At 39.4% G+C, this 15,525-nt stretch overlaps 1 protein-coding gene across 3 annotated transcripts in view; it reads left to right on the top strand.

The window, feature by feature from the left end:
- Nucleotides 1–13,984, top strand: part of ACAD11 (acyl-CoA dehydrogenase family member 11) — a 91,459-nt gene extending 77,475 nt beyond the window's left edge. For 2 of the 3 annotated variants that reach the window (XM_075586775.1, XM_075586776.1), the window contains 4 exons: nucleotides 2,170–2,324; nucleotides 4,058–4,174; nucleotides 6,547–6,656; nucleotides 13,103–13,984. In XM_075586775.1, coding sequence (XP_075442890.1) covers nucleotides 2,170–2,324; nucleotides 4,058–4,174; nucleotides 6,547–6,656; nucleotides 13,103–13,217 — 497 coding nt within the window. In that variant the 3' untranslated portion in view covers nucleotides 13,218–13,984. The remainder of the gene's footprint in view (nucleotides 1–2,169; nucleotides 2,325–4,057; nucleotides 4,175–6,546; nucleotides 6,657–13,102) is intronic. The other variant, XM_075586774.1, reaches the window with a different exon arrangement.
- The last annotated feature ends 1,541 nt before the right edge of the window (nucleotides 13,985–15,525 follow it).

Genomic DNA, 15,525 nt, shown 5'->3' with positions numbered 1-15,525 from the left:
TTGATTTTTGTACTTTTTTGGCGCCGGTTTTTCTTTTTTTCATCAAGGATCTGTGATGAATTAATGTGATCAGCAAAACGACAATACTTATCTGCAGCTATCAAGATGCTGAGCACAGCAACAAGACGAGGCTGGCAGCATGTACTGGTGACGGAAGATAACGTTTGCAATGGAAAAAAAAAAGAAGGAAAAATCACTTAAACCACCAGCGACAAAAAATGAAGTATTTACGGAAATAAAAAGGGGGACAATGTACGGCAGCAGTACATGTCTTTGACGAGATGAGAAGAATATATATATATATATATATATATATATATATATATATATATATATATATATATATATACCTGTGTGTATATATATGTGTATATATATATATATATATACATACATACATATGTATATATATATATATATATGTATATATATATGTATATATATATATTTTGCTTTCTTACGTGACCCAGCAAATACAGATAAGCAATACGTGAATAGCCCTTCTAGGCGCCTAGGCGACGGACTGCCATGATTAGGGGGCCAGGCCTCCCTTCCAGCTGATTGGCCGCTGACGCGGGCGGTAAGGGGAGGAGCTACGGGAGGGTAAAAATCATAGCCAGGAGCGAGTGCGGTCACTCTGCTCCTGGCCACGACGGTTCCAGGCCGAGTCTGTCGTTATTTGTATGTGTTTGTGTGGGTAATGGTAAAAGGGGCGCTTCCTCGCAGCCTCCCTGGTCATGCAAAACGTCAGAGTAGCAGAGAAGATCTTTACGCCCAGAGGCACCTACAGTCCTAGTGCAGCACTCAGGAGTTCCAACCGGTACATCTTAAGGGCCCTTACTCCCTTCATTCTTTGAGAAGAAATGTCTGTATTTAATATAACACTCCAGGTGAAAAATATATTGTGACTACAGCGCTAAAGCTTATAAACTAATAGTGATTATCAAGTAATAGTGATAAACAATAACCTTATAGAAAAACGAAAGGCTGACTTGGTAAACTACTGTCTAATGCGGACAGAAACAATACAAATATATTCGGGGACAATACAAGGAGCTTTCAAAAGAATTATTCATCCAAGGGCAGTACAAAGGACTCTGGGGCATCCCTTAAGGTTGGAGGAAAGGAGATTTCACCAGCAACAAAGGAAAGGGTTCTTTACAGTAAGGGCAGTTAAAATGTGGAATTACCATGGCAGATACAATAGATTTGTTCAAAAAAAGGTTGGACATCTTTTTAGATAGGAAAGGTATACAGGGATATACCTAATAAGTATACATGGGAAGAATGCTGATCCAAGGATTAATCCGATTGCCAATTCTTGGAGTCAGGAAGGAATTTATTTTTCCCCTTATGAGATATCATTGGATGATGTGACTCTGGGGTTTTGTTTGCCTTCATCTGGATCAATAAGTATAGATATATGATAAACTATCTGTTGTCTAAATTTAGCATAGGTTGAACTTGATGGCCGGAAGTCTTTTTTCAACCTCATCTACTATGTAACTATATAAAACAAATAAACCTGGCGCCAACCAAAAATAAATACACCGACTGTGATATAATATAACACTCCAAGTACAATATGTCAAAAATACAATCACATTACAGCACGAAATGCATGAATCTTTTTTTATTAAAATAGAAAGGCTTGTGAAATATTTCCATACGGGGAACACTCACGGTGCTTGCTTTTAAAATGAGTATTATGTATCACTAATGTAACCACTTCAGTGCTGTACAGTAGAGGCCAAGGGTGATGTTATTACTTTCAGCCCTAATAATTGTAATATCATGCTGATTAACCGTACTAAAATGATTGGACTTGGGCCTAATTTTCTAGTATATGCCGTAAAGATGAAAATGACCCGTTAATATTCGTTACTGGCTATACTCTTCCATTATGAATTTGACACGACATTACATACATTACATTACTGTTTTTATTAAAAATGCTGACACTAGTTTAATATATATCCAATAAAAGTTAATTATTAACTAATTTCATTACGTCATATTACTGTACATGAGAGTGCAGCATACAGTGACCTATTGCTCTTTGCTGTTATTTATGGGATACTGCAGCAGAATTGTAATCACACTAGCAAAACAACATATAAAAGGTTTATTTATTTTTAAATGTTTGCATATATTTTGTTTCTTTCTCAGGGGAGGGAAGAGGTTTTGAGATTGCTCAGGGACGTCTGGGTCCTGGCCGTATACATCACTGCATGAGGACAATAGGCGCAGCTGAAAGTGCCCTGCAGTTAATGTGCGCGAGAGCTGCCCAGCGAAAGACCTTTGGGAAGAAGCTATATGAACATGTAAGCGTTAGTAATGAAGATGGTACAGGGCTGCTCCCGTTTCCAGAGCAGAGTCACAACGTGACATACACTGTAGAAAATGTGAGGCTGACGCAACAGAGGCTCCATGACTTTTGTCACAGAGCCCTCTTCTGGAGCTTTAGGGATATATTTACTAAGCAGTGCTAAGCCATAAGGCTCCTTACAGCGTAATCATGGTGTTTTACGGTTTGTAACTTCTTGGTAAATATGATACTGAGTATTTAAGGTCTAGCCAGCCTAAGTTAAAAGACCTGCACTGAAGTGCTTTGAAATTCATAGCGAATCCATCTGGCATCTACTTTTTATGCTACAGCGCAAACCTGTTCACCTCCCCCCCCCCAACCCCCCATTCTTTTGTTGCATGGATGATGGCACAGTAGCAGTGAGGTTTGTGCTATTAAACAACAGTGTTAGCAAGGAGTATAAATACACTTCAGCCATCCGGTGTTAGTCTCCAAAGACCCAAGAAGAGAATACTGATATCTCAGTCATTTTAATTTAGACTTGCACTATAATATATGCATCAATGTATGTTGCATTTGTTAATGCCATGTCTTTTTTGAACATCCTACAGTAATTTTGGTGCCAGGGGCACAGGGAGAAATGTGATTTGCCGAAGGAGCCGATTCTAGGGTTCAAACAGTATTCACCCACTACAAACTATATACAAATTCCAAGCATAGAAAGAATTCTGGAATACAGATATTAGTATTTCAACCACGCATATTTATCTAAGTTGAAGAATTGTTTTGGCCATCTGTCATTTTCTGTTCATACTGTAAGTCGGTTGCTTAAATGTATTGTGGGACTTTTGACTATTAAAGGGGTTGAGCAGGTTTTTATTGATACAATTGTAGGGCTCTGTCTCAACATAGAGCAATTTGACAAAAAAGAATGGCACAGAGACGCAGACTGATACTGTACATCTCATAAGCTACGCACCATGTAACTGCTCCTATTGACACTCCCCAAGGTGCCAGCTAGGGCAGACAGGGTCAGATTGGAGCAAAATACTTTGATGCATAGGTGCAGGGTTAGCATGCTCTGGTTTTGCTCCAACATAAGAAGAGAGGCTACGCAAGGCACAACGGATTTGAAAATAATCTAATTTATTGAGCCAAAAAGAAACACAACGCCATTCTACCTCACTTGAAAAAGGCCATTAGGTCGAAACGTTGTGTTTCTTTTTGAAATAAATTAGATTCTTTTCAAACCCGTTGTGCCTTGCGTAGCCTCTCTTCTTGCAGTGTTGGATTTGCTGCAGGCTTCTATCAGACCCAGGAGCACCGGTAATTATCCCACATTTATTCTTTATTTGGTGTGCATCATCAACCATTCTCTATTTGCTCAAACATAATACATAGGCAACCTTGACACATAAGACAAGCTGCATGATATTACACAGTGCTTCAGACATCTGCTAATTGGGGAATAAAGAGCAGTGCAGGTAAACAGATGGCAGTACGTGATATACAGCAGGGAAGCACAGCTGATTCCTCCAGGAAACAGATGCACAGTTTCCTGTTTAGAAAAAACAGCAACCTTGTGCAACAATTCAAAAGTATTAACATTTATAGGGAACATGAGCATTGTGTTTATTTGTTCTCCTGTCATACAGTATATTTTAATCAAAGCAACTTCGTTTACAGAATGAACCCAGGTTGTCATAAATTGTATGTCGTGGAAACTAGTGTGTTTTATTTCCCACTCAGGAAGTGGTTGCACATTGGATAGCTGAAAGCCGCATTGCTATTGAGCAGGCACGCTTGCTGACACTGAGAGCGGCCAAAGCAGTAGACACAGTTGGCAGTGCACGCGCGAGGAAAGAGGTACACTAACCGTAGCTGCTGCTAAGTAGCAAAGTGTGTTGGGCAGTATAACAAACATATCATTTCAGAATGCAAAGTACAGGCTGACACTGATGTTTAGATCATTGATATTCACTAGGAAATTACCAAAGGTCAATTAACATGTGGCAACTGTTTATCCTGTCAAGCTTTGCTCTACTACCATAGTACCATACCATAGTTCTTTGGCAGCTGTGGTATTTTCAGCACCACTCATCTTACCCAATTTTTCTCTCGTTCTGGACGAGATGATTGTTTGAGCCCTATTAATGGAGCTGTAATGTTGCCATTTGAGGACCATTACTATACCATGTAACTACATTAGATTACCAGCATGGTGTCCTATGTTAACACAATAGTCCTTCCACAATGTTCATTCCAAACGCCAGTTTTATGTCAAACAACAATGGCTACCACATTAGTAAAATTCCCCCATGCCATTGTATGTTGTAGTATTTTATTTATTTATCAAATGTTTTACCAGGAAGTAATGCATTGAGTGTTACCGCTCGTTTTCAAGTTTGTCCTGGGCACAGAGTTATGGTGACAGATACATGTTGCATTAAATGAACAGAGGTTATACATTAAATTTACAGACATTTTATGGACAGTTAGAGATAATATATGATTATGAGCATATGTAACAGTTACAGACAAGGTTGAAATGTGTTAGAAGAGGTACTGTAGGATATGTGTTGTGTTAGAAGACTTTCCACAACTCTGTAACCGAGCAGCTGCAAGAGCAGCGAAAGGGAGCCATCGGCTGACACCATTTGGCTGCCGTTAAAGACTGTCAGCCTTTTGGGCGATGCTGATGTAGGCTGAAGGGGTTCTGAATTCAGCTGGGCTTTGAAATTCCTTTGTCCAGAGTCATAAAAGATGGATGTGATATTAATGTGAGATACACTGTTCACACAACATTATTGCCGCACTGTGAAGCACAGTCAAAGGTAACCTATATTCAGTATCATACATACAATTTTAACAGCTGGGAGTAAGCATTTGATTCAAACCTGCCTCTTTAGAATGCTCGAAAGCAGGGGTCTCCAAACTACATCAGGCCACATCAGGCCCCCCCACAAGATTTTATCCGGTCCGCAGCAACTTGAAATATATATATTTTTGCTCATTATATATAATTCCCAGTGTAAGCACGGCATCCTTTCTTTGTAATTGTCACGTTTCTCTTTTGTTCGGAATCATATCATGCTGATTACCCCAAAAAGATTCAAATAAAACGTATTTATTCATTTATAAAATATATAAATATATACAAATTCTAAAAAGATTTTTTTTTCTTTTGGTCCACGCAAATGTGTAGAATATACGATGTGTCCCTCATAGTGAAAAGTTTGGAGACCACTGCTCTAAAGTAATGTAATGTTAAGGCACCATATGACCTAATGTTAGCCTTTGTTCCGAGGGCCTTTATTTGTGGATGCATCATTTTAACGTACTTTTAGAAATGTTTAAATATTTGTCAAGGCCACTTGACTTCGATGCTTAATAGACATGATATCTGTTTTATGAAGTAGGAATTAACTAAATAATGTGCAATATAGGTGTATTGTGATTCCAGCGCTTTAAATGGACATCTATATACTTTATATAATTCACAAGTGTACATCTGTGTATCTGTCTCCAACAGTTTTTTTTTGCGACCTTGTCACATAGTACATCCGTGGAGAGCTCTTTGCAAGTACTGTACTTTCAAGGAAATCATTAGAAATTTGAATTTCCAAAATTTTGACCAGCACAGTTTGCCGGAATTGTCTCCAGTTTTAGTTTTCAAGTTTTATTGTTCAAAAAATGACTACAAAGCTTACAATTTAAAACAGGTTCTTAATAACTATGATATTCAACAAACGGCAAGCCTTTTGTACAAAATTTGGATCACGTGTGTTACATCCCGTACATGTGCATGGGCAGTGCTACTACAGTATGCCTGTACGATATAAGTAAGCAGTTCATTATCTCACTACTAATGCACCACTTGCTACAATAAAAAGTTTCCCTTCTCCGATACTGTTCTATATTTATAGAACTCAAGGATAATGTAATGCCGACTCTCTTTTGTGTTGTAGAATCACATTTACTGTACTATAATTCTTTTTGGCAGCAATCTGGGTTTGATATGTGTGGGAACAATATGAATAATTTGAACAAATAAAGCTGTCAACCCAACAGCTGTAAAGTGATAAAACCTGAATATAATGCTTTAACAGCCATCTGTATTATGCTTCCTTTCTTCCTTTGTGTATACAGGGTACATACAGTATGTCATTTGACCTTGTTAAACATGTCTGACTCACATTTTAGCATACAACTGAGAAGGATGTTTGCTATACTTACAGATTGCTATGATCAAAGTAGTTGCTCCACGAATGGCATGTGAAGTTGCTGACCGTGCAATTCAAGTGTTTGGAGGAGCTGGGGTTTCCCAGGACTTTCCATTAGCTTTCATGTGAGTAGATATCTCTGGCACTGAATCAGTGATCCTTCAGAAGGTGACAAATATGTGGGAATGTGTATGTTTAGTCATGCTACAGAAAACAGCCTTTTTTGGAGCATCTATCACATTATGGGACCTATTCACTAAACTCCGTGCAATGGCGAGCGACTTTACATTGTTTTACCGCACACAAAAACATGGGTGCAAAACGGTATTCACGAAGAAAAAACACCATTTTTTTAAAGTGCGGTCAAAAAATTGCAATACTTTTTTTTTTTTTTTAATTCCTATCGCACTGAAAATGTTAACCGCTATGGTATTGAATGGGTTAACCCCTCTCTTTACCCACCCGGTTCGCCTAACCACCCAACCTTAGCCAAGTACCCCCATTCACCCACCCCCTGTACTCCCAATAAACAACATTAAAATACCTACTACTACAAATAAACAACCCACCCCCTGTACCCCCAACAACCCCCTATGCCCCCCCTCCCTCCCCCCCAACCATCATATACAGTACAGTAATGGGCAAAATTACTATTATCTAGATATGGATAACAGCGCATTTGCCCATTAAAAATAAAACCTGCCAGCATAAAGTAAATGAAAGTTCTACTAACCCCTGCCAGGATGGAGGCCGTCCTAGTCTTCCTCCCCATCCTCATCACCATCCTCCGTTGGCAACAACATTACATTTAAAGCCAAACAACTGGCCACAAACCCCTTAATCACCTTTGCGGTTACTAACCGCTATAGTAATTAAGGGGTTAACTCCCCACCCCCGCTACCCACCTGGGCGGCCTGACCACCCTCCCGGGGCAACTAGCCCCACCCCCAAGCCCACTACCCATTGATTGGCACAGTGGTAAACCATGCCCCCAATATGGGCATGGATTGCCACACTGACAATGAATGGGAAATGTAAAAAAAAAAAACAGGCACAAAATAAAACACATTACATTTAAATAAAACCAGCATTTGCCAATAAACCAATTAATTGGCACAGTAGTACACCATGCCGGTTTGCCACTATGGCAGTCAATGGGCAACCTAAAAAAAAAAAAAAAACAATCAACAAAAATACAAAACAATTAAATTAAAACAAGAACCAAAAATATAAAACAATTAAATAAAAACAAGAACTAAAAATTCAAAAAATAACAATTAAATAAAATAAAAAAACATTTGCCTAAAAATACATTGCTTGTCACTGTGCTTATCTATAGCGCGTGTAATGCCTGTATGCCCGCAGACCTGGCCAGTCCCCAGTACTGAGGTGGGTAAGGTTATAACACGCACCCACAGCAGTGAGGGCGTGCCCGGAGTGTGGTAATGCGTTGCCGGGCATGGTAAGAAAGGGTTAACGTATACTTGCAAAGTCCGGGGTACCAGAGTTCGGGTAGTAACGTCCGTGTGCCAGAGTTCAAGGATAGGAGAGAGCAGCGTGGTGAAGTCCGTAAGCCAAGGTTCAAGGGCAGGAGAAAGCAGAGTAGTCGTATCCAGAGCAGAGTTCAAGCCAGGGGAATCCAAACAGAAGCAGAGATAGGAACCAGCGCTGAAACAAACAAGGGAGCTAGGCATAGACACTGCACACACAGGGGTCACAGGAAAGCTATGCAGAGCAATGAGCCAGAGGACAGATAGGGGTTATAAAGGAAGGAGGACCAATGGGGGAGAGAGGAGGAGCAGAGGGTTGAGTGAGAGGCTGCAGGGATAGGTTAGAAAGAGCAGGGGAGGAGACAGGGAAACCACTCAATATGGCTTGTAAGCCATTGGGGGCGGAGCCAGGCTTCTGGGAAGACAGATATCTGGAGCGTGTGCGCGCGCCCTCTGTAAGGGTCTGATGCGCGTGCACGGTGCGCGTGAGGGACGCCGTGCCGCGGGGGCGCTCGGCAGGGAAGTCAAGAGGGATGGAGAAGCAGAGGAGCAAGGTAATGTGGAGGTTGGAGGAACAGAGGCACGCAGAGAGCCGCGGAGGGGAGCGAGTGGTTGGGGAAGCGTGCGTACCTTGCAGAGGATGCGCGTGTGGTCTGAACGCGCGTCTGGATGAGCTGCAGAGGAACGGCTGCGGGGAAGGGAAGGGGAAGAGTGAGGAGGTAATGAAGAGAGGGGAGTAACGGCAGTGGAAACAGGGGTGACGGGGACACATTGGGAAGCGCAAGTCCCCTGATCCGTCACAGCCCGAAAGGGACATACTGTAGACAAACACATTGGCAGTCAATGGGCAACCTGAAAAAAAAAAACATACAATAAAAATACCAAAAATATGCATACTGTATAACACACATTCAATGTTTTTCTTACCTTTTTGATGTTTTCACTCTCCGATTCCGACTGCAGCAGGAACCTCTTGATCATCGACGCAATGCTCCTCAACAGTCAATGCTCCTCCGGTAAGTTATTTTCTTCTTTCTTTAGTCTTCTCTTCTTTACTTGTAATCCAATCCAATGGGGCCGATGTTGTCCTGTCGTCTTCTTAACGGGACAGGCCTTATATAAGGCCTGTGATGTCACATTTGAGTGTCAAATGGTACACCCCCAATCTGATTGGTTGTAGTACCATGTGACAGCTTCTATTTTTTTCAAAGATGTGACGTCATCTTAAAGGGAGGGACATCACATCCTTTAAAAATAATGTAAGCTGTCACATGGTACTACAACCAATCAGATTGGGGGTGTATGGTATATCTCCCAATCCGATTGGTTGGATTAACATGTGCTGGCAGCCATTTTTTGGGGGCGAAGTCATTTTAAATGGAGGGAAGCATAGCCTTCCTGATTGGCTCGCTTCCCTCCCTTTTGATGACATCACATCCTTTAAAAAAAAATATCTGTTACATGGTACACCAGCCAATCGGATTGGGGGTGTACCATTTGATATGCAAATGTGACGTCACAGGCCTCATGTAAGGCCTGTCCCGTCTCATTTGATGCCAAGAAGACAACAGGACAACAGTCACCCGATTGGATTGGATAACAAGAAGAATGCAGAAAGAAGAAAATAACTTACCAGATGTTGAGGAGCATTGCGTCGAGGATCAAGAGATTCCGGCTGCAGTCGGAATCGGAGGGTGAAGACATCAAAGGTAAGAAAAACATTGATTGTATGGTATTTGTGTATTTTTATTGTATTTTTTTTGTTAGGTTGCCCATTGACTGCCAACATATTTATATGCCCCTTTAAGGGTATAGATCAACACAGTGACAAGCAATGCATTTTTAGGCAAATGTTGTTTTTTATTTAATTGCAATGAATTGTATTTATTTTTAGTTTGCCCATTGACTGCCAATGTGCTTATCTATGCCCCTTTAAGGGTATAGATGTGCACAGTGACAAGCAATGCTTTTGTTTCCAAATTCTTGTTTTTATTTAATTGTAATGTATTGTATTTATGGTGCATTTTTTTTTTTGGTTGCCCATTGACTGTCATATTATATGGGCATGGTGTACCACTGTCACAATCAATTGGTTTATTGGCATTTCTATTTTTTTTTTAAATATGTGTTTTATTTAGTTGCTGTGGTTTTTTCTTTATTTTTTTAGCTTGCCCATTTGTTGCCATAGTGGCAAACCATGGCCATGGTTTAACACTGTGCCAATCAATGAGTAGCAGGGATGGTGAGTGGGGGTAGTTGCCCCGGGAAGGGTGGTTAAGCCTCCCGGGTGGGTAGCGTTGGAGGGAGGCTAACCCCTTAATTACTATAGTGGTTACAGACCGCTAAGGGCCGTTATATAGTGTGTGCGCATATGCGCGTGCCTGTGTGAACGCGCATGCACGTGACGCACGCTTTTTGTGTGTATGCTGTGAGCGACTGGGATGGAAGGTAATGTGTGTGTGAGGGTATATGTGTGTGTATAAATTGTGTGAGTTAAAAATGTATTATATAATATTTAAAAAAAAAAAAGACATGTATAAATAAAAAAATGTTTTATTGTGCAGCTTTAAAACCCAAGTGTTTAGATCGGCGCTAAGCAACAACAGTGTGAGATCATAAATATGAAGTGAATAAATAAAACTGGGTGTAAGGTGAAATAGAAAAATTCTCAACCTTCAAAGGGAATTGTACAGATTCCCTTAAAGCAACAGTGAACATCCAGGGTAGGAAGGGAGCGATGATTCAGGAACACCCCAAAAATAAAATGAACAAATGATGGTGCAGTAAAATCACAAATGTATGATGAAGCAAAGAAACTTGGCTCATATAGATTGCCTACTTACAAAAAACAGGTGAAGAATCAGCATTTACGGGGAACAAGGTGTGTAGGAACTCAGGAGGGCTCTCACTCAGGATGATACTCATGAGAAAACACAGCAGAAAGAGACCATATTGCAGACCAGCAAACGGTTTATCACAGTGAAAAGGCTTAAGAGGCCGTACTCACAATGTGTACAGCAAGAATAGGCACATAAGATAGTTTTGAAGCAGTAAATCTCACATCGGGAGAGGTGGTGATCAGGCCGTCTTCCTTCAAAGCTCCCACAGTCAGACAGCGTTGGACGGCGTCTCACGTCACATCCGTTACGGGCTGGACAGCTTCCGGTTAGACGGAACCCCCGTTCCAGAGGTGAAGAGACTACTGTGCCGTGTATCCGTTCCTTCTCCCGTCTAACCGGAAGCTGTCCAATTAATTGTTGCAAAAAAATCAGTTGCCCTGGTCAGAATTATTTGGACATGTGTAGTCCATTGGGTTACGGACACGATTTGGATATTCCGTGCATTTTTCTTGTGTACCACATTTTAAATGTAGCATATTATCACTATTTTGTACTGTATTTGTGACTTGAGGTTCTATTACCTCTATATGTAATCTTCCTTGATTCAGCAGTAAAATACAAATGTTTAGTTCGTGTTCTATCTTTGAGTGCGGGGAACACTTGCATGTACTTACTGTATGCTGTACTAACAGTTAGATGTACTTTTTGGTGCCTCATTTTATAATATTCTCACCAGTCCAGCACATCACGTTTGAAGGTTTCCACTGACCCGAGATCCAACTATGAAAGAGACACCATGGTCAGAAGTAACAACTGTCTCCACAGATATTCCTTAACAGCACGCTGAACCTCCTCTTAAATCCGTAACTAATCTATTATTCTAAAGTACACCATTCATATTTATTAGGTACATGATTGCAAGGGAGGGCTTTGAGTACTTTTAAGGAATATTTTGTAGAAAACGGTTGTTATTTAAAGTGGGCAAAGTATCATGAATAAGTCTGAAGAAAATAAATGTGTAGTGCTTTTTATTAATTGCTTTATTTTAGTGTTTGTGATTATGCTTTAAGCACTGCAGTGAGCATTATACAGATGCAGCAGGCCGTTATTCGAACATTTCATGCGTTGTTTACCTCGGAATACCCATGTCATGGCGCGTTATTACCGCGCGTTGACTCGTGTTTTATGGAGTGCAGAAAATGGCATTTTAGTTTTCTGGTTTTTAAACACCTGCAAATTGACACAGTACTCTACTGTACACATTACAATTCATTCATTTCTACCACGGAAACGGGAAGAATTGCACCCAAAGAAATCGGAATCCATGAAATTCAAACAAATCAGCCGCGTGGAGTACAGCAGCGCACACGAAAACGGCTCTGTGATATGTTCGAATAACTGCCGCTGCATCTGTATTACTGAACTACAGTATAGTACCAGGAATGTTTACATTCTGTTTCTATATACTTGGTGTGGAGGCGAAGTAAGAAAGAAGAAAGCAAATACATCTAAAGCGAAGAGAACACTGGAAATAAAAATGTTACAATAAAGCAAAAGCCGCCTGATTTAACATTTTCTGGTCTCCAGCTGATATGTTGTACCTGGAGTTCTTACAACAAGGCCTGTCACATGATCTTGTGTAACCATGGAAACCACTAAGAACGACCTCTAGTTTAGAAACCCCGCTCTGGTGTGAGGAAAATATAATGAATGGCAATCATCAACATTGTTTAATGGTAATAATATACATAGTACTTTGCAGGGGGGAAAACAATGCCAGTCCCTTCCACATTGAGTTCACAATCTAATTTTTAGTTGCCTCAACCACAGGGAGGAAAAGTGACCTATATGAATTACCTGGTTTGATAAAATGTAGAAAATCATTATTTTCCTATCCATTGTAATTATCGACTCAAATTATTCAATGGTTTAAAATGGTAGGTTTTATGCAGTTGTGCAGTTGAGTAATCTTTTAATGCAGAGCAGAGAAATGAGGTGGACTATTGAAACTTTTGCACATCCAGAGATTGCAATAAAAAGAGCACTGACTTTGTCACATTATCAATTACAGTTACTACAGTATGTGGCGTGTACTTAACGAGAGATATTCTCATTTGGAATAGTTCACTGTATGGCGAGATTAACAGACAATATAAATGATTTAATATTAGGAATTACCATGTAACTTCCCTTGGTAGTATGAAGCGTCACCCCCATCTGAAAGATGTCTGTTTGTTGCAGGTATTCCGCTATTCGAACCCTCCGTATAGCAGACGGTCCTGACGAAGTTCACCTCTCAGCCATTGCAAAAATGGAACTGTTGGAACAGGCAAAGCTGCTATCTGCAAAAATGTAACAATGTGAAATCTGATCTATCACTTTACAGTACCTCTTCCGCATTCTGCAAACAGAACAAATGGTATACAGATTGAATATAATTAATAGCTGTAATTGATATCTCAAGATAAGTTATCAAAATAGTTTTGCCGTCATACAGTAATAACATGAGGAAAAGTTTTTGTTTTTTAGTTAGGTTTATAGTAAATTGCGATGTATATTTTTAAGTGCCTTTCTTTCTAATTGTTTTTGCACTACTCAAGCTAACCGTCCATATTAATAACAAAATGTTATATGAGTTTAAAAGATATAAAATGAGGGAATTTAAAAAATGTTTCTTGTTGATCACAATGCACTGGTTAGCTGCAGAAGGGGCAGATGGGTATAGGGGGACACATTGAAATCATCAATATTATAAACTGATAAAATAATTTGCTTCCTCAGAAAGAGGAAATAAACATTTTACTAATCCAGTAAAAAACGAATCTGTTTTTCTTTACTCCGGGGCCTCAACGTCTCATACAGTACTTATCCTTAATATTTTTCTACTTCTTAGAGTGTTATAATAATGTAGTAATAATGATATTAAATAATTGGCTTCATCAGAGGAAATAAACAATTGATTTATTTCTCTCCTGTAAAAAAATAAATGTTTTTTCTATCTCTTTAATCTGGTTAATGATAGCAATAGAATTGATTGAAACAAAATAATAAATACCAGTAGACTGTAGCATTGACAATGTTATTACCAAAATATGACTGTAAAAACTATATACAGTAGTTACTATTGAAACATTACAAATGATCTAAAAGACTTAAACTACATTTGCAGTCTGTTTTTTCTTTCAAGTACCAGTCACCTAGATTTAACTGTAACTTTCTTCTTGTTCCCACGGCCATTCCTGTAGTTCACTTTAATCCTTAAAGGAGCACAATGTGTGAAATCTGATATGGGTTTTTTTTTATTTTTTTAAATCGGTTCTGTAGTATTAGATAATAGTGACTGTTTTTATTTATTCAACTCTTAATGCCGTTTGTAATCAGTTTTTAAGCATCCTTTCTACAGTTTTAAACCACCTCCCAAGCAGTGCAAGATCTTTGCAAAACTTTCCTGTTGCCAATATTCCCAGCAGTTTTAGCTGCAAACTGTAACAATAGATAATGTTACCATAGTAATATAAGGATACTTTGTAGCTGCTGAGTTAGACTGAAGCAGCCATTATGTTAGGCACACCATCAGGATTTTGACAGAATTATAACAGGAGCACCAAACGATTACTAGCTTAGGTAAAAATGTAGAATTATACATTGTCACATGCTTTACATACGCATACTAAAGGGATTTGTAAAGAAAAAGAAACACCCTTTTGCTTGCACTCATTGTCTGAATTGATGTGATGAAAAAAGTTAATACTTATTATTTTATTTAATTATGCTACTTAAAATAAATGGGTTTAGACAGAACCTCAAACATACAAAACAAACCAACATATATTAACACAAACTGGATCAGGAATTGATACCCTTCAAATAAATACTAAATTGCAGTGAGTGGACTTACGAAGGTAATCAAGAAATTCCTAAATCCAGCACTAATTTAAAATTATTAGGGACCTGCATTAAATCAGAACAGGTACCTAAAGCTGACAGTCTTAATGCTACAAAGCTGCACACATTAAATTAAAATTACCACAGAGAAATGCATCCGATGCAAATAAACAGATGCAATAAAGTAATCACCATGAAAGTTGGTCCAAACTCAAGTATTAATTATGCTGACATAACATATATCCTAGACACACAATATTTAATGTATCAGCAAATTTCTTTGTAGGATGTCATGTAGTCCAAAGCAGTCTTTTAATGGCCCACAAAATGTGTTTGATATAGTCCTGAGGCACGGGTCAAAGCCCGTATCAAATTATAGCCTCCTATACTATACTAAAACTGCAGTGACTGATTGCTCAAAAAATAAACATCTGTGGAGTAATTGTGTTCAGGGGTGGGGTGAGAATCACCGAGGAAGGCAAAATAGTAGTAGTTAGATTAGGTACAGCGATGGGAACCACCTGCGCCCCCACATACGCCAACCTGTATCTGGGGTGGTGGGAGGCGGAGGTGGTTTTCAAGGAAGCATATGAGGTGTTTACCAATCACATCTCATTGTGGGTCCGCTATATTGACGACGTCCTGATCCTGTGGCAGGGGACAAGGGCGTCGTTTGCGGAATTTATTCAAATACTAAACACCAATGACATCAATCTTCATCTCACGTTTGAAATTGGCTCACAGGAAATTACCCTTTTAGATCTTAAGATCTCAAGGGG

This window comes from Ascaphus truei, chromosome 2 (assembly GCF_040206685.1).
Source record: "Ascaphus truei isolate aAscTru1 chromosome 2, aAscTru1.hap1, whole genome shotgun sequence".
NCBI lineage: Eukaryota > Metazoa > Chordata > Amphibia > Anura > Ascaphidae > Ascaphus > Ascaphus truei.
Note: the sequence above shows the minus strand (reverse complement) of the source record. Positions and strands in the feature narration are given on the sequence as shown.